Source organism: Cricetulus griseus, chromosome 6 (assembly GCF_003668045.3).
Source record: "Cricetulus griseus strain 17A/GY chromosome 6, alternate assembly CriGri-PICRH-1.0, whole genome shotgun sequence".
Taxonomy (NCBI): domain Eukaryota; kingdom Metazoa; phylum Chordata; class Mammalia; order Rodentia; family Cricetidae; genus Cricetulus; species Cricetulus griseus.
In genome coordinates this window covers 22339104-22364355 of record NC_048599.1, presented here as the reverse complement: position 1 = coordinate 22364355, position 25252 = coordinate 22339104, and the positions used below count along the sequence as shown (strand labels likewise).

The following is a 25252-nucleotide window of genomic DNA, read 5'->3' as shown; positions in this document are numbered from 1 at the left end:
TTTGCTATATAGATGAGGATAACTTTGAACTTGTAACAATTCTCTCACCTCTGCCTCATAAGTGCTGGGATATAGGTATAAGACACTCTGCCTGGCTTGTTCTCTCATTTTTTTAAAATATGGAAACTTAAAGATGAATGTCTTTCCATCCCTACAGGTCTATTTCTACCCTGAGAATGGAACAGTTCATAAAGTCAAACAAAGGACTGAAAAAAGGGTTAAAAAAAACACCCACCAGTTTTTATGTAACTCCATTCTCTTTACAGTCCAGAATGGATGGATACTCTCTGTGATCAAAATGTACATTACTCTACCTTTGGGAAAGAAGTGGCCAGTCCATGAATTTGATACAAAAAAAAAAAAAAAAAAAAACACTGGAGGATCAGTATCACTAAAAACATATTTGGTTGCATAAGTTTTTTGGAGCACAAATTCAGCAACTGAGATGAACTGTAGAGCAGATCTGCGTTTATTCCCATTTACAAGAAAGAGTAGATTGGAGAAGAATACAGCAGACTAACCAAGGGTGTGGGTGTAGGAGTCAGAGCACTTGGGTAATCCTGGCTTTGCCATTTACTAGTTGTGTGACCCAGAGCAACTCACTTTCATGTTTGTTTCCTCTGTTTCTCCATCTGCAAAATGAAGATAATAATGGAGTGAATTAAGAATTAAAAGGGTTAATTATATAATGTGCTGCTATTCGGTTTTTATTGGAAATCTAGAAAACAGACTAGTTCAAAAGTGGATAGTAGAGTTGGTTTCCTAAAAGGAGCTAAGGAAAATATGGTGAGGTGTGAATGTCCTTCAAATGTATGTTTAGTTAGCATTCATTGCAGTTTTACATGTAGTGACTTAGGTATATTCTTGGCTCTGACTCAAGAGTGAAGATTTAAGTAGGGATGTCCAATGTGACACTGTGATCTAGGATGCCTGTGGCCTGCAGACTATAGCTTGGACATACTTGAATCCATCAGGCAACTAAGGTCTTCATTTTGGAGCTACAAGTAGCATATTGCCACATCCTACTCCCTATGAACCATAGAGGGATTTGATCCGAAAGACATCTCAGCAGAGAGAAAGAGAGTGGGAAAGAGGGTGAATAATGACTAAGACTGCTCACTGAACAACACAAACAATGCAATTCACTATTGGATGTAGCTCTTCATCTGCCAGTTGTCACATTTCCTTTTTCTCTCCATATCACCCCAATAGGTTTCTTTTGTCCTGGAGAGGTTCTCCACTAAACAAGAGCCTGGAAATTAGACTTAGTACCTCATTTCTAGTATGCCCCTTTGGGATTTCCCATGCTTCTATGTGCAATTACCAAGGTATTCATTCAACATAAACTAATCTGTTTCTCTCTTTTTATGTACATTGGTGTTTTGTCTGCATGCATGTCTGTGTGAGGGTGTCAGATCTTGGAGTTACAGACACTTGTGAGCTGCTATGTGGGTGCTGGGAATTGACCCCCTGAGTCATCTCTCCAGTTCAACTATCTGCATCTTAGAAAAATTCATCTCCTGAGAACATTTTCTTCACATACATTTAAAGTGGGCAGTTGGTAGTGAACAGATTCTGACTTAGAGCTTTCTGGGACTTGGCACGTTAGTTGGAGAAATTAGGAACATAGGGGGAAAGGAGTGGGGACTTTCTATATACTGGGATAGACTCAGCATAGTACCCTGTCAGAATTTTGTTATTGCTCACAGGCTTCAAAAGGAATTGGAAAGAAGAAAGCCCTTGTGAGATTTTATAAAATGTTAAGTATGAAAACTTAAAAATAGACTGGTATCTCTTATCTTTTAGATTGTTGACACTCAATTAGCCTTGACAGCAAAGCCAACAATACTAACACTACAACACTGACATTTATTTGGAATTTTTCTTTTGTCTTTTTTGTTGTTGTTACTTAAGGATTGTTTTGTGTTGGTACAGAGTTTTACTATGTAGACCTGACTGGCAGGCAACTTTTAGTGATCTGGCTGCTTCTGCCTCCGGAGTGCTGGGATTAAGGGTGGGCACATGGGTCTTGGTTTTTTGATAGACTATAACAGACTCTCATGGAGTAGAGACTGGCCTCAGACTCATTGTATAATCAAGAATGGTCTTAAATTCTTGACTCTCCTGCCTCAGCCTCCCAAGTGTGGGGTTACACGTGTGACCTGTTTGTTTTTGTGTACCGAACCCAGGGCCTCTCACATGCTCAGCATTCCTATTTCCACCCTTCCACTGACTTAGGGCCCTGGAATATCTCTCCCTCCATCTTACCCCGCCCCACTCTGTCTCTCTAAAGCAGAGTCATCAGCACTTAAACTTTGTGGGTATCTGTATGACTCAAACTCACTACAATTTTTACTATATCTGTAAATTTAAATCAAGAACTTAATTCCCTGATATATTTTAGCTACTAAAATGTTTTTTAAGGGAGATTATGTTGGAGGTAACTAACTGCATGAAAGTAGCTTGGTTGCCTAAGTCTAGAAGAAAAATGGGGAGTTTGGGCCAGCAAGATCACCTTAGTGGGTAAATGTATTTGCTACCAAGCCTGACAGTCTATGTTTGATCCTTGAGATGCACATTGTGGAAAGAAAGAAACCCCAGAAGTTGTCCTCTGATCTCCACACATGTACACACTCATAGACACATTAGAAATATGGTAACATTTGAAAAAAAGAGAGAAAATGGAATGTGTTTATTACTTCTGTAGTTTCTAAAAGGGTTTGCCCTTACCTGCTGACATGTGTTTTGCATTCTAAGTATCAAGACAGCCAAAGAGCTTCCTCAACCAGGAAACTCTTATCTGGGATTCTGATTCATTCCTCACCCTCTGGATTCGGAACAGAGCCTGGGAGGCGACGATGCGCAGAGAGGGCTCAGGATCTTGTAACAGTTCTCTCAGCTCTACATGGAAGAAAACCAAGACTGGAGGTTTCTAGAAAGGGGTACTGCTCTAGATACCAAGTAGCCAACAAACCAGAGGAGCTGGGATAAAAAGGCAGCTTTTTCCAAAGCTATCTCAAAGTCTATACATTGATGAATTGATTCAAATTTTTGACCTGTAAAACCCACTCTTTTCTGAATTGCTTAGTATTTCATTCCTTTGCAATGGCCATATTTTAAGTAGTCTACCTAAAATAATTATCTGGGCCTGCCAAGCTATGTCTAATGTTGACCTCTTAACTTCGTGCCTTACTCTTAAAAAAAAAAAAAAGAAAAAAGTTAACTCATATCATTATTCCCCTGTGGTATTTTCCTTCTTTCTTTCTTATTTTCCTTTTCTTTCTTGTTTTCTTTCTTTATTGGAGAGACTGGGCGGGGGGGCGCGACACGACGGGGTCTCAGTATGTAGCTCTGGCTGTCCTGGAACCTATTGTGTAGACTAGGCTGGTTTACTGATCAAATTCCAGGACAGCCAGACCTACACAGAGAAACATTGTCTGGACACAAAAAATATGCCTTCCGGATCTTATTTTCTATGCACTGCTTTGCTTCAATACTGTTGTCCAAATGGAACCATATGATCCAAAAACTTGTCTTTTTTTTTTTTCTTTTGAGACAGTGTCTTGGTATGACCTTGAACTCATGATCCTCCTGCCTCTACCTCCTGAGTTTGGGGATAATTGCTTGTTTTGTGGAATAATATCTCATTATTATCTGAGTCATTTCTGTGTGGAAATAGAATTTTTGTTCCCCTAGTGTTTTAGGTAAGAAATAAAGTCAGTCATATAGTATCCTACTCCATAGAATAATTTACATGGCTTTCTTTTCTTCTTTTTTGAAACAAAAGTTTCAATACATATACAGTACACATACATACCTATATGCAAGCAAAACATATACATCAAATAAATATTAAGAAAATTAACATTGTCTTCTTTATATTAGCCTCATTCCCTACCTGTTTCAATAATTACTGTGTTTTTAAAAGTAGCAAATTGGGTTCTGCAAGATGACTTAGTGGAAGCTGGGCGGTGGTGGCACACACCTTTCATCCCAGCACTCAGGAAGCAGAGGCAGGCAGATCTCTGTGAGTTCAAGGCCAGCCTGTGCTACATAGAGAAACCCTGTCGCAGAAAAGAAAGAAAAGGAATAAATGAAAGAAGCAATGAATGGAGGAAGGAAGGAAGAGAAAGAAAAAGATAGATGACGGAGTGGGTAAAGGCACTTGCCACCAAGCCTGACAAGCTGAATTCAATCCCTATGAGCCACATGGTTGAGGAAAAGAATCACTCACTCTTGTAGTTTGTCCTCTTACCTCCATACACATACTAACTAAATAAAAAAGCAAATTGTTTTTTAATTAAAAAAGCAAATTGTTTAGATTTTTAATTTGGTTATGAAAGTAGTGATTTTGGATTGTGAGAATATGCATTGTGTTTCTTTACCTTTTCTAACTATAACTCCCTTTCCTCTCCAGTGCTAGGGATTGAACCTAGAGCCTAATGCCAAGCTTCATCTGCACATACTAAACAAATACCTTACAACTAAACATTATCTCCAGATTTATACAACTCTTCTTAAGTGGGAGTAAGAACTCTTTGAGCACTCAGTCTGCAGAGCTGTGCAATTAGAGAAAGTTTCACTCACCAAGGGTTCTGAAAACAGTTCTGATGGCTGCCTTAGAGGCTAAGCATCCTCATACTCAATCCTACACTTGACAGCACAGCTTCTGAGACGGTAGGGCAGCCTCTGAGGTTTGTGTGAGACATCACCATAATTTGTGAGGATAGATTTCTAGAAAGATGATGTTTTACTTCCTGACAAAGTTTGGGATGTCCCCTTAGACAGTCATTAAATAATCTATTTCCAGACAAACCCCTTTCCTAAGGGGTCTTAGACTTTAGGTGAGACAATAATTTAATTGAATTACAATCACTTGTGCTTTTATTGCTGCATAAGTCCAGAGTTTTAGATGCCAGACTCAGCTGTGCTACAGAGCCTGCCTGTAGTCACAGACTCGGGTACCTTCCAAAATAATGTATTCCACATCCAAGCAATGCCATTACTTACCATTCTCTATCCAGTCAGTACCCTTTTTCTTGAGTTCATTTGGATCCACATACTTTGATAAGATCCCTAAACACAAGACAGTAAGTCTTAGACTTTTGCTTTTATAAACTAAAAGCTTTTCATTTTTATCAATTGATAATGTAAGCAGGTGGCAGAATTAGCCTTTTGTTAATAAGGCATATTCAAAACAATAAATTCCAGCCAGGCATTCTGGCTCATACCTGTAATCCCGACACTTGGGAAGCTCAGGCATGAGAATTGCCATGAGTTCCAAGTTAGCCTTGACTACACAGTGAAACCATCTCAAAAGCTAAGCAGAGCCTTGAGTGGTAGCATACATCTTTAATCCTAGCATTCAGGGGGCAGAGGCAGGTGGATCTGTCTGAGTTCAAGGCAAGCCTGGTCTACATATCAGTTTCAGACCAGCCAGGCCTACACAGTGAAAACCTGTTTCAAAAACTGAATAACCAAAATAATAAGGAACAAGAGCCAGCAAGATGGCTTAAAGGGCTAATGTGCTTGTTTGTGAACCTGACAACCTGAGTTCAATTCCCAGACCCACACAGTGGATGGAGAGCCGACTCCCACAAGCTCTCTGAACTCCACATATCTACCACATCATGTAAATGCCATGTCTCTTACATGTGCACACACAATAAATAGTTTTATTTATTAATATTAATATTTCCAAGTGCCTTATAGTTATTGGTCAATAATGTCATTCCTTCTTCCTTGAAAGTGTTTTCAAGGTCATCTACAGAAAGATTATGCCTGATACTATAAGTCTGGTTTGAAGTTTGTGGCTAAGGAGGTCAAGTCCTAGCAGGGAAAATACTGTTTTTGCTTTGCTAGATGGATTATTGTGACCATCAGATTGGCTGATAGATACTTAGGTTTATGCTCATAGATTAGTGCTGCTGTCAGCTTTGGTCAGAAAATAAGAGACTATTGGGTGTCAGCCCTAACTGAGACATCTGTCTCCCTGTCCTGGGCTCGGAACACTGCAGAAGAGGGGGCTGAAGGAATGTCTGAGCTGAGGGGGCAGGTGGAGTGTTGTAGAATATGTCTTCTAGACATTGCACTCATAAGCTCAAGACCTGCATAAGACCTGCACAAGACTGGGCCCACTGACACACTCTCACCAAGGACTTGAGTCCCTGAGTGCCCTTGAGGGTTTCTAGGCAGTTACAAAGGTTCCTGGGGAAAGAGGCTTGTGAAGTCCTACCCCTCCCTGAGGATCTACAGGCAATTAATGGTTGCTGGAAGGGGTAGTGTGAAGGAAGAAACATTTTTCTTAGTGGTAGTCACTTGTAAGTTACCCAGGCTCCTGTAAATAGCCCTTTACCCATGTTCCTATAGTATTCCTAATTAAATATTTTGAGTCACCAAAATAAAGATGTGAAAGTAGAAGAGAGACTGTCTGGGAAGAAGGGGATCAATGGGAACGGGTGAGGGATAAGAGAGTTATGAGGTGAATATGACTGCAATACATTCTCTGTAAGGAAAGACTATGTATGATACTCAACACAACATGGCAAGGTATAGAATAAAGTAGCTATACAAATGAAAGGGTTTTCTTTTACCTATAAACAAGACAGCTGTTCTTCTGATGGGAAGTTTTGGGTCCTTGGAATACATTAGTGTTTGGTCTAGGATGTTTATTTTCCCCTTGCTTTTTTCACCCTAAGTTGATGGGAAGAGTATATAACAATAAAGTAGCAGGTGAGTACAGCAGTATCTGAATTACTATAGTGAATGTCACAGTGACTGCTTTGCCATGATAGCAAGCCCTGTAAAGTTAGGTCCTCAGAATACCCACCGTGTACACCTGTCCATGACACCTTTAAAGTCACCCTGACTTCTCTGCACCTCTGTCTTCTTACCTCTACATGCTACCTTGAGCTTTAACCTCCCTTCCAGCTCTTCCTGTGAGTCAATCTGGCTCTAAGTACTCTGCAGCTTCTTTTCTTGGCACATACTATTTTCTACTTGGGGTTTCTATTTTAGTTTCTTAGAAGTTTTCAGTCTTCTTACTAGTTTGCAGGCTACAGACAAGAAGTTTTAAAACTGGGTTGCCATGGCCTACTACACGGAAAATATATCTTGCTCTCTGGGTGAATGTGTGCACCCAAGGGCCTCTTAGAAGGACAAGCACCTTACAAAACAGGAAGGGGAGACAAGAATTGTTTCTCATAGAGCTTACAATTTGACATGGATAGTTTGCACTTTTACCTATTGGGAATAGCAAATGTCTTGTTGGAAATATTGTCATTATTGCATCAACTGTAAGTAATGGCTGAAGTTCACCCAGGAAAAACAGGCAAAGGCACTATGGTGTGCTTCTCAGCCCAGCAAGCTTGATGGGAAGAGACCATTCTGGGTTTTAGATATGTGGAAGATGCCTAGAAATAGTCTAGGAGACTTCAATGTGGGGTCCAGGCGGTTCTACTTCAATCAGTTTCTAGAAAACTATGCATGGACCTTCTGAAGCTACCCTGGATCATATAGGCTCTGCTGGGTTTATAAACAAAAGATGCCATCTGGGTCTCAGGGCTAGTAACAAGCTGCCCCCTTCTTATAAGGTCTTCTTATGGCAGTCTTTGCTTAGGGGTTAATGCTGTAATGAAAAAAAGAAAGAAAGAAAGAAAGAAAAAGACAATCCACTATATCAAGAAAGGGCTATAGATGTGAAGACAACACACAATTATTTCAATTTAGCTCACATGGACATTTGTGTTATTGTTTAGACAAAGTCTCTCTAGCTCTGGCTGGCCTGGAACAACTTGGCTTGAATTTACAGAGATACGCCTGCCTCTGCCTTCTGAGTGCTGGAATTAAAGGTGTGCACAACCAAGCCTAGCCCAAGTAAAAATTTTTGACTAGATACTATCAGTCTGACCTTATAGTTTCTGATGCAATTAGTGGGGCTCTCTAGTTTATCAGTTATTTTATTATTACTGTTTTGAAACAAGATCTTACTCTGCAGCTCAGCTTGCCCTCAGACTCAGACTGAGCCTCCTGACTCAGCCTCCTGAGTGATGTTATTACACCTTATACCACCAGTCTTTTGCATACATGAGGAAATGTGTTAGTAAATTTGTTGGTGAGTGAAATGGCTCAGTGGGTAAAAGTGCTTGCCATGCAGGCCTGAGGACTCAAGCTTGATCCTTGGAACCCACAAAACAGATGCTGGATGAATAATTCCAGCATCCAACGAGACGGGACTCACATCAGCTGAAACGAAAGAGACCCAGCCTTCCTCACAAAGTGGAAGGCAAGAACTGACTCCTGAAAGTTGTTCCCTGACCTCCACTTGCACACTGTGCACACACAATGTGTGTGCACATACACATAAAAAATTTTAAAGTACCTGTGACTAAATGGGGGAACTGTAGAAAAGAGATCTAACTCTTGAACAGTTCATGGAGAGCAACTACTACTGTGAAAGGGTGGGTGGAAAATATTTCCTGCATGCCATGTCTCCACTAAAAACAATCAGAAAAAAACAAAGCCAGTATTTCTCACATACAAAGAATTTGCAGACCCTTCTAACTTCATTTGGTTTGATGTAGAAGGGATCCTTGCAGTACACTTCTCGGGGCAGCTTCCATTTCAGGAACTGGGCACATAAAGTTAGGACGCGTCTACTCTCCTGTGGGGGAAGAGAGTATAACATCAGCATTTTCAAACATTCTTTAACTGGGGTAAATTTTCTTTAGTAAAACTGACACCAAAGTTTAATGTGAAAAGCCTATAATTTCAGAATTACTCTGGGTCAGATAAGGATGCAGAAACCACTGCATCTATTGAGTCATCTTGTCAGCCTTACTCTTTTAAGTTATTCACACTGGCCTTGAATTTGAAAGCCTCCTGCCTTAGCCTCCCAAGTAGCTGAGATTACAAATCTATGCCATTAAGCCCAGCCTGAACAGATACAGTTAATACTAGGTGGTTTAAATGAAAAACCCCAATTCTTCAGCAAAACCTTTTGAAGGCTTAGGAGAAATAAAGTCTCCAGATGGTCCAGAGAGGTTATTCTCTAACTTAACCCCAATACATTCCATGTGTCAAGGCCCAGGGGTAGTCCTTGAAAGAAAAGAACACGTTTGTCATTAACCCAGAGTCTGTTGAATTGAGCATTATATTTTGGGCTCTGTGCTAGGCTACAAAGTGATAATACACAGTTCTTCCCCACAAAGACCATATTTTGCTACACAGAAATACAGAGTGATTTCCCACAAATTACTCAGGGAAATGCCTGAGATGTAGTTTTGTGCAAGAGGACATAAGGAACAAGAATGTGATGGCAGAGTCTGTGCCCTAGAGGATATAAAAACTATCTGCAGAGCTAGATCTAAACTCAGTTACTCACAGCTGAAAAGAAACTGGCATTACCTTAGCTATGTCATCATTGTCATCCTGAGAAAACAGAAGTAGTGGGACCAAGCTTTCCAGGACGTGGCTCTCCACACACTTCTTATCTGTATGTTTCACAGCCTTTATGGAGGCTCCAAAGAGAGTCATGGAGAAATGATGGACGCCTCGTCTCATCTAAGAATGGAGGATTCACAAGGAAACAGCTCACTGAACATGCTCATACTAGCTTATAAGAACTCCAGGGAGTCTTAACATGAAGCTATCTAGCTGCATACAGTGAGGGCAAGCAATCAACTATATAGGAAGACAGCAAGACCTGTGTTTGATGCTCTTATTTCTGAACTGTATAAGCAAGAAATAGGTAGTTCCACCAGTTGCTGAAAAAGCTTGTATCCAGTACTGGTATTAATCACCCACACAAGCTGTTTTCTAACTAGCATATACTGAGGATGTGGGTTAATGTGCATTATGTGTTTCTTTTAGAAAATCTTTGTGATTTTGGACAAATCTTTGTCATTTCGACGCATTTCTTTTTTTTTTTCTTGTGACCCATTTCTTACTGTTCCTTGTCCTATACAAACTTAACCCCTTTCACAGAGCAAAACAATGCCTTGGTAAGTCTGTGTGTCTCAAATTTTTGAGGTTTTGTTTGTTTGTTTGTTTGTTTGTTTTGAGACAGGGTTTCTCTGTGTAGCCCTGGCCATCCTGGACCGGGCTGGCCCCTGCCTGCTTCTGCCTCCCTATTAAAGGCATGCACCAACACTACCCTGCTGTCTCAAAATCCTTTAAGTCTGAAAAACTAATAACATCAGTCCAGAAAAGCAGGACATAACAGATTATCTGGAAGGGTCTTGAGTGAGAAGATCTAAAAGGCCTCTATAAATAAAAAATCCATTATGTAAGTAAAATAAAATGGCCTTATTATGGTCTCAAAATCTGCTAGCTGGTAGGTACCTATCCTCTAAGGAAGAATCTTTCCTCTCATTATCTTACATCACCAAATAAGGAGCACAGGATCTTCATTATGGCGGCCAAGGTGGTGAAGTCCAATGTCTTGACAAGCTGCAGCAGTGTCTGGATGGCCAACAAAACGATCCTCTCATCCTTCTCCTGTAAGCTATCCACGATGCAGGGTATCGTACTTTTGATGTCTTCTCTCTGTGTGTCCAAAAGCAGCCATGACCTCCTCTCCTGGTAGCTCATTATCTAATTATAAATGGAGGGACCCCACACCCACTTAGGTAACCTAGTTCTTGTGGATTTCTCCTAACTCTGGTGGTAACGAGGGCTTAAGAACTCTCTCTCTTTACAATTGGCATGCCTGGTGTGTAGAGGAGGGGGAGGAGCTGTCGTGAATTGCCTCATAAAACAGGTAGGACCAGGTAGGGGGAGAGCCAGGGATATATACCCTGGAGTTTAAGGAAAAGTTCTCCCAACACAGGAAAAAGTGGAATGGCCAGCTCAGGCCAGAATGAGTTCTCCAGCATGGAAGTTATTCAAACAAAGGCTTGAAAACTCCTTGGTAGGGATTCATCAGGGTTTGACTGAGGATCCTTAAAAGCCCTCCCCATTCTACACTCCCACAAGGAAGAAATCTCAGGATTTTAAAATGTGTTTATGTGTAAACATATATACATAAGTGGCATAAACAAACGTTCATGCATCCAATCAGTCAGAATGAGCATATACTAGCATTTGTCATTTTCCATATGTGTATACATTTTTTTTATAAAATAAATACATCTCAAGTGGCAAAATTAAAGCTTCAGCGTTATTTCTGAGGCATAAACTTCCTTCCTTCCTTTTCTTTTCTTTTATTGTTTTTGGTTTTTCAAGACAGGGTTCCTTTGTGTAGCCTTGGCTGTCCTGGAACTAGCTCTGTAGACCAGGCTAACCTCTAACTCACAAAGATCTTCTTGCCTCTATCGAGTGCTGGGATTAAAGGCATGTGCTACCACAGGCCAGCTGAGGCATAGTTTTTTAATGAGATGTGGAAGACTTTCATTATGACTGACAGTGATCTCTGTCTTAGATGATAAATATCCTGGAATATCCAAGTACTCCGCAGGGCAGCATGGTATAAGGCAACAATCGGGCAGCTGGATATTTTCTACTGTGTTGTAAAAATAAGTGTACCTCCCCCACAAAATGCAAGTTTCAAAGTATTATATATTTATGACTTGGAATTTTAAAGTTATTTAATTTTAATAGTATCCACATAACTGCTAGATATAAAAGTAGAATAGTATAGATGGATGTACAGTGTTAAAAAGGTATTCCCCCACTCACTCCTGCCCCAACACTCCCTGAGTTTCTTGGGTATCTTTGGGGTTGTTCTATTTGTGTATCTACTTATTATTATGTATCTATTATCTACTTATTGTATCTATTACCAGTAAATCAGTGGTCAAAGGTCCTTTTACCATCTCTTGGTGTCTGACAAGATTGTATAGTCCCCTCAGTGCAAGAATCCTGAAGAGCTTGTTCTCATCATACAGCCAGTCTTTCAGGCGGACAGTGGAGTATAACTTGGGCAATCTCCTGGCCACTGGACTCTTTAAGAGCTGAAAGAAATGACCTTGCAGCTGTTTCCTTGAAGGGAGCTACCTTCCCACCAACTCCAAAGTATACATTTTCCTTTGAAATCACCAAGCTGCTGCAGACAGTACAGAGTGATGCTGGGAGCAGGAACACAAGGAATGCTGACAAGGGTGAGAGAAAAGGCTTTCAAAAGGCTTGAATCTAAAGAAGGCATCTATTGCATACACAGAATGCCTGTCCCTAATTGAATACAGCTTAGAATAGAGGTTCTGCTGCCTTCTGGGCTTCCCAAATCCAGTACCTACAGAACTCTTACCTCCACAAAAAAACCTGCAGATGTGAGCTTGTGTTTCTCATTCCCTCGGTTAATCAAAGGGACTAACAAGTACATGGTCTTATATGCAAAGAGGTGACTTCTTTCCAGCAAGGCACTGTAAGACAGACCAACAGAAAACTCAGACATATGCCAACCCACATGGCATTTGCCTGTGTCCAAAGTTTTTACCTTGCTTTATGTATTCAGGAGGTCATGCCAGGACCAAGACTTTTGAAAATTTTTCCTGGTTACAGATACTATAGCCAGGCACAACAGTGTACACCTTTAATCCCAGCACTTGGAAGGGGGAGGGGGTCCGTCAGAGTCAGAAGGATCACTATGAGTTTGAGTCTAGCCTGGTCTAGAGAGAGTTCCAGGCCAGGGACACAGTGGGACCCTGCCTCAAAAAAAAAATACATACTCTGTTATGGTTTTAGTTATTGTGATTTTTTTAAAGGAGAAAATAAAACAATTCTGCTTTCTGGAGAGAATGAATACATTAGGATAAGGAAGTCTTACTTGGCAAGGAGAGATACTCCCTGAAGATGGTATTCTCCCTTCAGAAGAGTCCATCCATCATTCTTTTCCATGATGCTGAATTCCTGCCAGCACAATGTTCTGAGGAGGAGAGTCTTTGTAGCTTGTATGGCGAAGCTAAGTTGAGCAAAAACAAGCATGGATGGAAATAATAGGACTACTAATCACTGGGATGGGCCAGTGGCTGTATATAATCCATCCCTTTCTAGAGTTCTTAAAGAGATGCTTCATGCTCTGATAACTGGAAATGCCTTCCACATAAACTCTCAGCATAAAGAAATTTAACTTGATTTTGTTTCTCAAGGAGTTTGGAAGATCTATGATTCAGCAACTGATTTGGGATGCTAAATGGATACCCATTACATTTAAAAAATATTATTTTTATTTTATGAGTATGAGTTAGCCTGCATATCTGTGCACCACATGCAGTGCCCATGGAGGCTACAAGATCCCCTAGAACTGGAGTTACAGACAGTCATGAGCTGTCGTGTAGGTGCTGGAAACTGAACCTGGGTCCTCTGCAAGAGCAGCAAGGCCCCTTAATCTCTACACTCTCTCTCCAGCCTGATCCACTGATTTTTTAAAAAATTGAGGTAAAATTTAAGGTTAGGGATTTGGCTCAGTTGGGAGAAGGCCTGCCTAGCATGCTGTAAGCTCTGGGTTTGATCACCATCACTCCAAAAACCAGACATGATAGTACATGCCTGGACCCCTGGCATTTGGAGGCTAGGAGGTTCAGTAGTTCAAGGTCATCCTAAGCTACAAAGTTTGAGGCTGACTTGCAGGACATGAGACCCTGTTTCAAAAAGAGAAAGAAAAAGATGCAATTTATATTTCTCCATAAAATTTACCAGCATAATTTACAAAATTACTTCTTGAATAGCCATCCCAGACATAGCTTCAAGAGCATGTTAGAGCTGGAAGGGTTCTTGGAGATAACTTGTGGTCTAATCTCCTCGGTTACAGAAAAGGAAACTAAGGTACTGAACAGTGGATTGGCCCAGGGCATGCAGCCCATTAAACAGATGCAGGAGAGTATACTGGGACACACTGACACTCAGCCTGGTCCTAAGTATCCCATGGTATGGCATTTCCTTCCATAAGATCTATGTGTCGGCAGCACTAGAAATGTCTAGCAAGACCTTGTTAAGGAACTGAAAAGTCTCTCCAAGCAATATCCTGGAAATAAGGAATCATTTCATTGGATAAATCCAATTTTGGAGGCTGGCTTGCTGGTTTTGTCTCTACTTGGTCTGTCAGGGAAGGTCCAGCACAATATCACACATTATCTGCCAGGAACCTACATAGTGAAAGTTAACCATTGGTACCAAGAAAACTAAAGGCAGCAAATAAAAGCCAGAGTGATTCCTGGGCAATGTGGACCTATGTTCACTCACAGTTAGGACCACATCTATCCTTATGTCTACTGCAGTGCCCAGGACTGTCTAACCAGTGTTAAGATCAATGAAATGACAGTGAGCAGTACCACAAAGGTGTAACCTCCATTGGTATTTCCTGTTCTGCATACAGGCCACTTGGGATGATGACATCAGACATGGTGAGGCCGATGCTGTGGTGAATCTGGATGAGCAGTGTCATCAGGAGCTGAGGAAAGAGTCGGAATGTAGCTGCTCGAAGCTTGTTTCCCATGAGTACTTCATAAAGGGCATCTGTTGCCTGTGGCAGAAAAGGCACAGGGAAGACCTGAGTGCCTGTTGGTCCTAACCCTCTGAGAAGAGCAATGGTAACTGGTAGAGGGAACAAACATGACGGGGAGAATAAGAATAAAGTGACCATTAGGACTGAACTGGGGCATGCTCAGAGTGGAGTACATGCTTAGCAAGTGGTAGACCCTGGGTTCAATCCCTAGCAACACATACACATTATACATACGCTTGTACACATGCACACACACACACACGTGTGTGTGTGTGTGTGTGTGTGTGTGTGTGTGTGTGTGTGTGTGTGTGTGTGTGTCCAATTAGCAGACTTGACATCCAAAAATCATAACTGGAAACTATTAGTATACTTCATTAGATACAACTAAAAATAATAAAACAAAACCACAAAAAACTATCATATTAGATGACTAATAATAACTCAGAAAAGTATTTTTGTATCACTGTGTTACAAAATGCTCTCATCCTTCAGTAAGTAAGACAAATGTAAAGGCTTGCTGCTCAAGGTGTACCCACTGCAAGACTGCATCATCTGGGAGCTCGGTGGAAATGAGAATGTCAAGTCCCTCTCACATCTCCTATATCACAAGCTGCATCGTGTGGCTGAAATACACATTTCCTTGCCCTAACTTCTAAAACTACACTAACATGACATTTAAATTTTTTTTTTTTTTCGAGACAGGGTTTCTCTGTGCAGCCCTATCTCTCCTGGAACTTGCTCTGTAGACCAGGCAGTCCTCAAACTCACAAAGATCTGCCTGTCTCTGCCTCCTGAGTGCTGGGATAAAAGGTGTGTGCCACCACAGCCCAGCTACATTTTAGAGTTTTTAAAAAGCATACATTAATAAGTAAAGAGAAAAAAGAGAAGATAATAGCAAATTAGAAATGCTGAAAGAAATTTGGAAGTTTAAAATACTATGACAATACTTGGGACTAGACAAAGAAGAACCTAAAAGCAGGAGGCAGGAGATAAGGTGAGAAGCATAGCCTGCCAGGAGGTCAGGTGTGGAGGGAATCCTAGCACTTGGGAAGCCAGAGTAGGAGGTTCAAAGTCACCCTTTATTATATGGCTATTTTGAGACCAGCCTGAGCTACCTGAGACCCTGTCTCAAAAAATGAAAGCATATGGGCTGGAGAGATGGCTCAGAGGTTAAGAGCACTGGCTGTTCTTCCAGAGGTCCTGAGTTCAATTCCCAGCAACCACATAGTGGCTCACACCATCCATTATGAGATCTGGTGCCCTCTTCTGGTGTGCAGATATATATGGAAGCAGAATGTTGTATACATAATAAATAAATAAAATCTTTAAAAAAAAAGTGAAAGCATATATAGTGATAGGAAGCAGTCTTGGTATGCCCAAGGCCAGAGGTGTGCAGCAACCCTGGGCACTTTCTGTTCAGTTGGACTGTGAACATAATACTGCTATAAAAAGTGTTGTTTTCAAAGGAAAATAGGTAGGTAAACATCAAATATGAACAGGCACAGATATTTCTAGAAATCTCATGAGGAAGATGGAACAGATTATGAGCTAAGAATGGTTTTCTTTTTTTGGTTTTCTTTTTTTTTTGTATGTATAAGTGTTAAGTTTTGTTGTTTTTCCTTTTGAAAACAAAATTGTTGCCCAGATTGGTCTCTAACTATTGGGCTCAAATGATGCTCCTATTTCAGACTTCTGAGTAGGTGGGATGACAGGCACACAGTACTGTATTGGTTTTAGATTTTTTTAAATCCAAAGATTATGTGGCAGAGACTATGTATGACCTGTAAGCCCTAAAATATATATGGCTTACAAGGCCTAAAACATTCTTTTAGATAGAAAGCCTTCTAATCCCCAATTAAAAGGGCCATTGTTTTCTATTTTATATATTATTACATTTTTAAATTTTTAAAATTACTTTAGGAAGTTTTTAAAGGCTAGAAGTAGGCATGTTCATTCTGTATTAGGCTCTACCATCCTTTCCACTCCCTCCAGGTCAGAGCCAATGAAAAATGCACATGGATTTCCAGATGAATTTTAGAGACAAACTTCAAAATAGAACAAAAAGATCACCCTCTGGATAGGGTGAGTTGTGGTGATATTTTGTTTATGCTATATAACAAATAAAGCTTGCCTAAATATCACAGTGCAGAGCTAGCCACAATAGTTAGCAATAGAAGCCAGGCAGTGGTGGCACACACCTTTAATTCCACAATTGGGAGACAGAGGCAGACGGATTCCTGTTAGTTCAAGGCCACACTGGGCTACACGAAATTGATTCAGTCTAAAAGAGAAACAGAGCTCAGACAAAGGTGATCCTAGTACTTGGGATCACTGGCCTTTCATCCCAACACTAGGGAGGTAGGGACAGGAGTAATATGGTGGGCGACAAGATGGATATAAGGCAGGCAGGAGGAGACAGGAGCTCAGCGCAGTCTGAGCAGCCCACAATCTGAAGCAGTCTGAGGATTCTTAGAGACAGATGCAGTTTGAAGAGGCAGTCTGAGGACAGGAGCACACCTTTGGTCTGAGCACTGGTAGAGGTAAGAACTCTAGGGGCTGGCCACTCTGTTTCTCTGATGCTTCAGCTTTCACCCCCTGATAGCTGACTCTGAGTTTTTATTATTGCGAACAATTAGAATCTGTGCTCCAGTGAGTCCTCCTCAAAGGGGAGCACCCTATGCTGACATGAGAGGGCAGAGCAATGGCTTACAGCAACAGCCACATAGGCCATCTTCTCCTGGGTGGGCACACCGTGGCATTTCTGCAGCTTTCTCAGGAGCCTCCACAGGACCCAGGTCGTGTTTGACAGCTCGACCTCAAGGGTTCTCCACAATTCAGCCAGATGCCTAGAAATCCCACAATAGCAAGCATCGTGAGAAGGGCTTATCCGAGGCCTCCCAGGACCACAACTTTCTTAGAGTCATTCTGGAATCCAACCTTCCTCTGCTCAGTTCTTCAGCTATCAATAAACATACTTCCTGACAGCATAGCAGTAACTGAGCTTTCACTGCCTGGCACTGACCACAGTCATTCATAAACTCATCTTAAGGAAACTTATGAGTTCCTCTGTTTCTGTATCACACGGTCACATTCTAGCCACCTCTCACCATTCACCTTTGCCAAACAAACCATGGACTGTGATTACCCTAGAGGGTCACACCATTTTCTCAAGTCAGAGGCCTTTTCTCCCACTTTCTCTTGCCTATCACCTCCCCCCAAAAGAAGATCAAGTGGCGTCTCTTCTGTCAAGCTTCCTGGTGCTTCCCCATGCTTCTCAGCAGAGTTCCCATCGCGTTTACATTTCTTCTTGGTACAGGTTTCCTCGGTATCCCCACACTGCTCAGTGCTCTGTGTGTGTGCATCTGAAGGAAGGGATTCCTCAGAGCCTGGCACAGTGCCAGGTCCACAAAAGGCATTCAAAGACATATCTATCTTTTGTGGACTATGGTATTGATGTGTGAAAAGGTCAACTCCTAAAAATTAACCTCCGATCCTACTTAGATCTTAAAGTAGTATGTAGTAATGTCTACAAAGCTGATGTCACAGCTAAGACCAGCCTGAGAAAAATATTGAAACTTAGTTTCAAAAAAGAACTCTCTAGTAGCAATTCAAAGGCAAGGCCTGTGAGTTAGATAAACACTGTGAAGAAGTGTGGAAGACAATGGACTGAACCTTTTTCTTTCTTTAAAAAAAAAAAAATTGACTGGGATATTGCTCCAGCCTCCATTTTTATTGTTTGTTTGTTTAAACTTCTTGAATTATATTTATTGTATATATTTCTATGTATGGGTACTTGTATACCATCCCACACATGTAGAGGTCAGAGGACAATTTTCCAGAGCCAATTCTTGAAATCCATTTTGTAGTTCCTGGGACTCAAATTCAGGTCCTCAGTTTTGGCAGTAAATGCCATTACCTGATGAGACATCTTACCAGCCCTTAAAAGTCTTTCTTTTTTATCGCATGCTGGGGACTTAATCTAGCACGTCATGCATACTTGACAAGCTGACAAGCGCTCTACCATAAAATACATCCCCAAACCCTCCCATTCTTGATAATTTTCAGAATTTACCTTGGCATCTTTGCATGCTACAAACTAATTTGTGTGTGTGTGTGTGTGTGTGTGTGTGTGTGTAGACTCTGGTCTACCTGAATCACTCTGAATACTGAGACTCTCAGACAGTATACCAACAATCATTTCCTACCTAAGTAATTCTGCCTTTTTGTTGTTTTTGTTTCTAGATAGCTTTCACTCTGTAGCTAAGACAGTCCTGGAAGGAACTAGGTAGACTAGGCTGGCCTCCAACTTACAGTGATCCTCCTGACTCAGCCCCCTGAGTGTTGAGATCACAGGTATGAGTCATCACACTGGCCTCTAATTTAGTAATTCAAATCTGAGAATAAAACAAAGCAAGATCCCAAGCAAACCTGAGGGGAAGGAGGCTTGAACAGTATGTGGAACTCTGTAAAAGGCTGGTGGCAGAGAAAGTAAGAATAACAGAGCACAGACATGCAATGTTTTCTGTGATTCTAAGGCAGTAAATAAAGTACTGTGAGAACAAAGCCTCGGAGACACTTCCAAAATACTCTACTTTGCTGCACATGCTAAGGATGCTGGGAATTAGAAAGCACACAATGACTCTCAGGTTTTACTATGAAACAAATCATTTTGAGTTTATTTAACACGTTGCATTGACAATATGGTTCAGCAGGTAAAAGCACCTGCTGCCAAGCCTGACCACCTTAGCTTGAACCCCAGGCCCAACATGGTAGACAAAGAGAACTAACTCCCACAAGTTGTATTCTGACCTCCACTCCTGCCGTGACTTGTTTGAACCCACCTGAGTGTGTGCACATGCACATATACACAGACACACATACACACTCACACACACACACACACACACAATAATACAGTGGGGTGTGTGTGTGTGTGTGTGTGTGTGTGTGTGTGTGTGTGTGTGTGTGTGTGAGAGAGAGAGAGAGGGAGAGAGAGAGAGAGCTATGTGTGGTGGCACACACCTTTAATCCCAGCACATGGGAGGTAGAGGGAGGTGGCTCTTAGTAAGTTAAAGGCCAGCCTGACCTACATAGCAAGATTCAGGACAGCCAGGGCTTCATAGTGAGACCTTGTCTCAAAAAACTAAAATAAATAAAATGAAATAAAAATACATAGTAAGATTCAGGACATGTGAAGTAGGAGGCCTGAGAAATGAAGGGCAGCTGTTCAAGGGGTCTCAGCCTGTGGGTTGCTACCCTTTGGAATTGAATGACTCTTTCCTCTGCCCAAGACCATAGGAAAACAAGATATTTACATTATAATTCATAGCAATAGTAAAATTACAGTTATGAAGTAGCAATGGAAATAATTTTATGATGGGGGGGTCACCACAACATGAAGGATTATATTAAAGATTGAAAAACTAGGAAGGTTGAGAACCACTGCTTTAGAAGGTGGGATCCAGCTGGCAGAAAAGTAGGTCACAAGCTTGATGGAGGTGGCACACGCCTTTAATCCCAGAACTCGGGAGGCAGAGGCAAGTGGATCTCTGTGAGTTCGAGACCAGCCTGGTCTACAGAATGAGTTCAAGTCGGTTATTAGTGGAAGGGCTTTGAAAGTTATATGCACCCTGATTCTGGCCTTGCTCTGTTTCCTGGTCCTCCACAATGTGAACAACTTCTATAATTAACTCTCCTATTACCACACACTGAGCCACTCTGCCGTATGTTTTATTAGAATGATAAGAAAAGTTGTTAATAAAGTTACCAACTTTGTAACCAGTATGCCAGTCCACCAAAGGGGAAGAGATGGACGGGGCTCTAGAAAACAAAGGACACAACTTGAGACTTTCATGTACCACAGACCTATGATTCCTTATGCTTGTGTGAGCACCATCTCTACTACTTGTAACTAGAATCTTGACTAAACTATGTGTGGGGGCCTGGAAGATCCTAGCTTCCTGGGATGTTCGGATGCATTAGTTCCAACAATGCCTAATTACTGTACTAGAAGACCGGGGAGGCACACCCTGAAACACATGCCATCTCCCTTGTCAGCAGAGAGAGACAGTCTGACTGCTCTTGTGACAGTCTAGGACAGAACTCCAGGTAAGTCAGGACCCCATCACTTATTTGCTCTGAGATGTCTCTTCCTGGACCCCTGGTAATGAGTTGAGCTACCCAAAGCATCTCACCTTGCACAGAGCCTGACAACAGTATAAAGCAATTCCTCTCAACCTGGCCTCTCAAGCCCTAAACCCTGCTTCACCCGCATTGCCTTCTGCCTTAGTGCTCCTCTTCCTGGTTGCTGCACCTGCCAGAGATGATTCTGTTCCCAGTCCCTCTCTTCTCTGCTTCTGAAGACATGTGGGCCTCACCTCTCCTTCCATGCCTGCCCTGCCTTCTATACAGCTGCACAATCTGTAATCCATCTCCACCACAGTCACAGGCAAAAGGCATGTCTCAGGCCATTCACATCTTCAATTACCTTTCTTTTAGACAGGGTCTCACTATGTAGCCCTGGCTGGCCTGGAACCTGCTACGTAGGCCGTGCTGGTCTTGAACTCACAGAGATATGCTTGTGCCAATACCATGAAGTTCTTCAATGGCTTCTCCTGAAGTATAAAGTCAACTGTCCTACCCAATAAATATATTGCTGTTCTATAACTTCTGATCATTTAAAAAATGTTTTAGTGTGGTATAGCTGTGTGGCTATCAACACAGCCCAATTTTAGAACTTTAGTCCAATTTTGGTCCATCTATGCAGAAAGACCCCTTAATCTAGTCACTTCCTCCTGCACACCAGTCTGTCCAGCCTTCCTTAGACTCTTTCATGTAAGACTCTAGGACAGAGGAGCCATGGGAAGGATCAACGGCTTAAGACCAATTGATTAGAGAAATGTACAAAAGACTCCTTGAAAATCCATATTAGTGGGGCTGGAGAGATGGCTCAGAGGTTAAGAGCAGTGGCTGCTCTTCCGGCAGTCCTGAGTTCAATTCCCAGCAACCACATGGTGGTTCACAACCATCTGTTATGAGATCTGGTGCCCTCTTCTGGTGTGCAGATATACATGGAAGCAGAATGTTGTATATATAATAAATAAAATCTTTAAAAAAAATCCATATTAGCTTCCACGGAAATGTATGTATTTCCTCCAGATGGGTAAGAGTCCTATCCTAGCAATTAGTAGTAAAGGGTCTAGTTCAGCATAGAGAACACCAGCACTATACCAAGACATTAGTGAAAGGCATTCATGGGACTGGAGAGATGGCTCAGAGGTTAAGAGCACCGACTGTTCTTCCTGAGGTCCTGAGTTCAATTCCCAGCAACCACATGGTGGCTCACAACCATCTGTAATGAGATCTGGTGCCCTCTTCTGATGTGCAGATATATATGGAAGCAGAATGTTGTATACATAATAAATAAATAAAATCTTAAAAAAATAAAATAAAAAAGGCATTCATACAAAAGAGCAGTTTTTAAATAGGTTTAAGCAGAAAAATATTTTTTAAATAGAACAGTTGCTCAGAATCACAATATAGGAATCAGATTTTAAAGGGAATGCTGCCCCCAGATAAAGGGGCAGGGTGGGTGGTCTCTCCTCAAGTGTCACTGACTTCCTCATATATACCTCTTAGACTCTAAGACTTAAACCTACCACTGTAAGAACACTCTGCAAAACAAAGAAAGGAAGGAAGGAAGGAAGGAAGGAAGGAAGGAAGGAAGGAAGGAAGGAAGGAAGGAAGGAAGCGGGAAAAAAAACCCAAAAACTTCTCCTTAGGACCCCATTCTTCCCTATGTATATTCTTAAACTTTTTATTTATTTGGGGCAAAAATCATTCTTGAATGCATTCTTCAAGTGAGATGCCAGCGTTATGGATTTCCCCCCTAAATAATTTTCATACCTGTCTATCTGTATCTATTTATTTAGACAGGGTCTGTCTATGTAGGCCAGCTTGACCTTGAACTCTCCATCCTCCTGCCTTAGCCTCCCAGCGTTGAGATTCCCCACATGCTTTAGTGTTCATCTTCTCACCTCTAGGATGTCCTGCATACAGTATCACTTTACACATAGGCAATCACACTAATTTAATAATCTAGTGAAGCCAGATGTGGTTGCACGTGCCTATAATCCCAACACTTGTGTGAGTTTTAGACAGGCCTTGTCTACTTAATGAACTCCAGGCCAGCAAGGTCTACATAGTAAATCACTATCTCAACCTTCACCACCTTCTAAAAAATCAAGTACAGATGCAATTTTCAATTACAGCTTTTGTTTGGATCCAAGATCCAATCAAGATCTCACACTGCACTGGGTTGTGTGGCTTCTTTGCTCCACCACCAGTTGACTTCTTTCTTTCTTTCTTTCTTTCTTTCTTTCTTTCTTTCTTTCTTTCTTTCTTTCTTCCTTTCCTTCTTTTTCATTACTTTAACTTTTTTGAAGAATCAAGGCCATTTGTCTTTTAGAATATTCTTCTTGGGGACCAATCTGTACCTTATCTCCTCTACAGGAGTCTCATTAGCAACCATGTTTCATTACACACAGAGATGGGTTGTGGGCCCATATACAGAAGTTGCACAAGGTTTTTTTACCTGTCATATGGCACTGGATGACATAAAAGATGGCTGAGCACTATATCTGTATACTTAGGTCTGGAGATAAACAAACTCACAGTATTTATGATTTGTTGCCGGACAGTAGGCAGTGTGATTATTGATAGCCGGGCACAGATAACGCCTATTATTTCTGGCACCTGAAGAGGAAAAAGATATCACTAAGACCTTAATCCTGTAGGACAATTATAGAATCTTTGTAGCCATATCTGAGAGGTTGTGGATGGATAGAAGAAAAAATATCTTTAATTTTGTAAAGTTTAGGGTGCTGAGGGTTCAATTCACTGCTAAAGCACCTCCCTAGCATGTATGAAGACCAGGAATGCATAAATAATATTAAAGCTTTCCAATCATCTCCGGAGTGGTGGCCTTTAATTCTAGCACTTGGGAAGCAGAGGCAGGTAGATCTCTGTGAGTTACAGGCCAGCCTGGTCTACACAATGAGTATAAGGACAGCTAGGGCTGTGTAGAGAACCTGTCTCAAAAAAAAAAAAATCTTGCATATGAATGTATGTATACAAAAATATTTGGAAATTGGTGGAGCTGTACTTCAGTTGCAGAGTGCTTATCTAGCATAGATGAGGACCTGGATTTGATATCTGATTCTCAACATCAGGGGTTGTGGAGAGAATAAAAGGAAAGAAGAGCTGGGGTGCTGGGTGTAGCTTGGGGGTAGAATGCTTGCTTGACTTACACAAGGGCTTTGATTCAATCTAGCACCACAGAAAGAAAAAAAAGCAAGAAATGAAAGAAGGAAGGAAATAAAAGATTTAGAAGGATGTAAATACAGACAGAAGCTATATCCCTGAGAAATGGAGAAGTGGGTTTTTGTTTCTCATCTATTTTTTCTGATTTTTGATTCATGATTACATAGTGATTTTATAACAAAAATGTCATGTTGTGACAGGGGAGCCCTTACCCACTGTCCTCTCTGGGCTTTTGGGAAGCAGAAGCCAGGGCTTTGGTCCAGTTCTCCCTCTGTTTGACTACTCACCCACCATAAGATGGCTATTCTTATACCAGGTGCCAGAAGCTGGCTGAAGGGTGGGCAGGGGGTGCAATTCTAGCCACAGATACATGAGAGAGAGTCAGGCGCCAATGGTGCACGCTTTAATCCTAGCACTCAGGAGGCAGAGGCAGGTGGATCTCTGAGTTCGAGGCCAGCCTCGTTTACAGCGTGAGTTCCAGGACAGGCAGATCTACACAGAGAAACCCTGTCTTAGGGGGGAAAAGCAAACAGACAAAAAGAAAGAGACATGAGGGAGAATATACTGAGGGCTGGAAGAAAGGATTTTCTGCCTTCAATAAAGGGACTAAAAGGAAGGCATCATCTCTCTGGACTGTCTTATTCATCTGCTCATGAAGTCTCAGCTGTGCCTGCCTCATGGACAGAAAAGGTAAAAAGATGAGAAACACGGTCTTGGCTGTCATGGTAAGTCAGTGAGCCCAGCATAGAAAATATACTGTGTCCAGATTTCCTACACATATTTAAGAATGTATATTTATTGTAATCATTTAGTACAGTCCAATTACTTCTTTATAGTAAGAATACATCAGATAAACATTTTAACAAATATATCATCAAGACACATGGTAATCAATCCTTTGGAAAAGCTTCTCACAGTTGGCCTTTCTGGCCACTAAAGGCTCCCAAACCATCCATGAGCCATCTGACTTCTCTTGTGTGTTTCTGTTGTATCTTTGCTATTTTCTTTTTATGATTTTTAAAAATTTTTATATGCATTGGTGTTTTACCTTCATGTATGTCTGTGTGAGGGGGTCAGATCCCCTGGAACTGGAGTTACAGACAGTTGTGAGCTACCATGTGGGGCACAGGGAATTGAACCCAGGTCCTCTAGAAGAACAGCCAGTGCTTTTAATCACTGAGCCATCTCTCTAGACCCACTATTCTTGCTATTTTCACAGGTTAAAAAATGGGTTCTTATCATTCTAAAATGCCTTTTCTCTATGAGATTGTTCTAGTGTTGTGGATTGAATCCCGGACTCTGCATAAATAAGCACCCTTCACAAAGCACTTTTACTCCTAACAAAACACAGTGAGTACTTTAAAATGCCAGCAGTTCTTACACTTCTAGCTATTTCTGTATTCCTTCTATGTTTAATTAAGATAGTCGATTAATTAAATAATTTGGGGGGACAGAGTTTTGCCTAGTAGCCTAGCCTAGCTAGGAACTCAC

General features: G+C 41.4%; 1 protein-coding gene across 2 annotated transcripts in view; it reads right to left on the bottom strand.

Annotated features, from left to right (window-relative positions):
- Nucleotides 1-448: 448 nt before the first annotated feature.
- The window catches only part of Mroh8 (maestro heat like repeat family member 8), an 88201-nt gene continuing 63397 nt past the window's right edge, over nt 449-25252 (bottom strand). For both annotated transcript variants that reach the window (XM_027421276.2, XM_027421275.2), the window contains 13 exons: nt 23034-23194; nt 17151-17286; nt 14268-14458; nt 12764-12898; nt 12245-12359; nt 11811-11951; nt 10381-10545; nt 9406-9561; nt 8540-8662; nt 6594-6693; nt 5011-5076; nt 2731-2901; nt 449-632 (listed from right to left, as the gene is read on the bottom strand). In XM_027421276.2, coding sequence (XP_027277077.1) covers nt 2753-2901; nt 5011-5076; nt 6594-6693; nt 8540-8662; nt 9406-9561; nt 10381-10545; nt 11811-11951; nt 12245-12359; nt 12764-12898; nt 14268-14458; nt 17151-17286; nt 23034-23194 — 1638 coding nt within the window. In that variant the 3' untranslated portion in view covers nt 449-632; nt 2731-2752. The remainder of the gene's footprint in view (nt 633-2730; nt 2902-5010; nt 5077-6593; nt 6694-8539; nt 8663-9405; nt 9562-10380; nt 10546-11810; nt 11952-12244; nt 12360-12763; nt 12899-14267; nt 14459-17150; nt 17287-23033; nt 23195-25252) is intronic.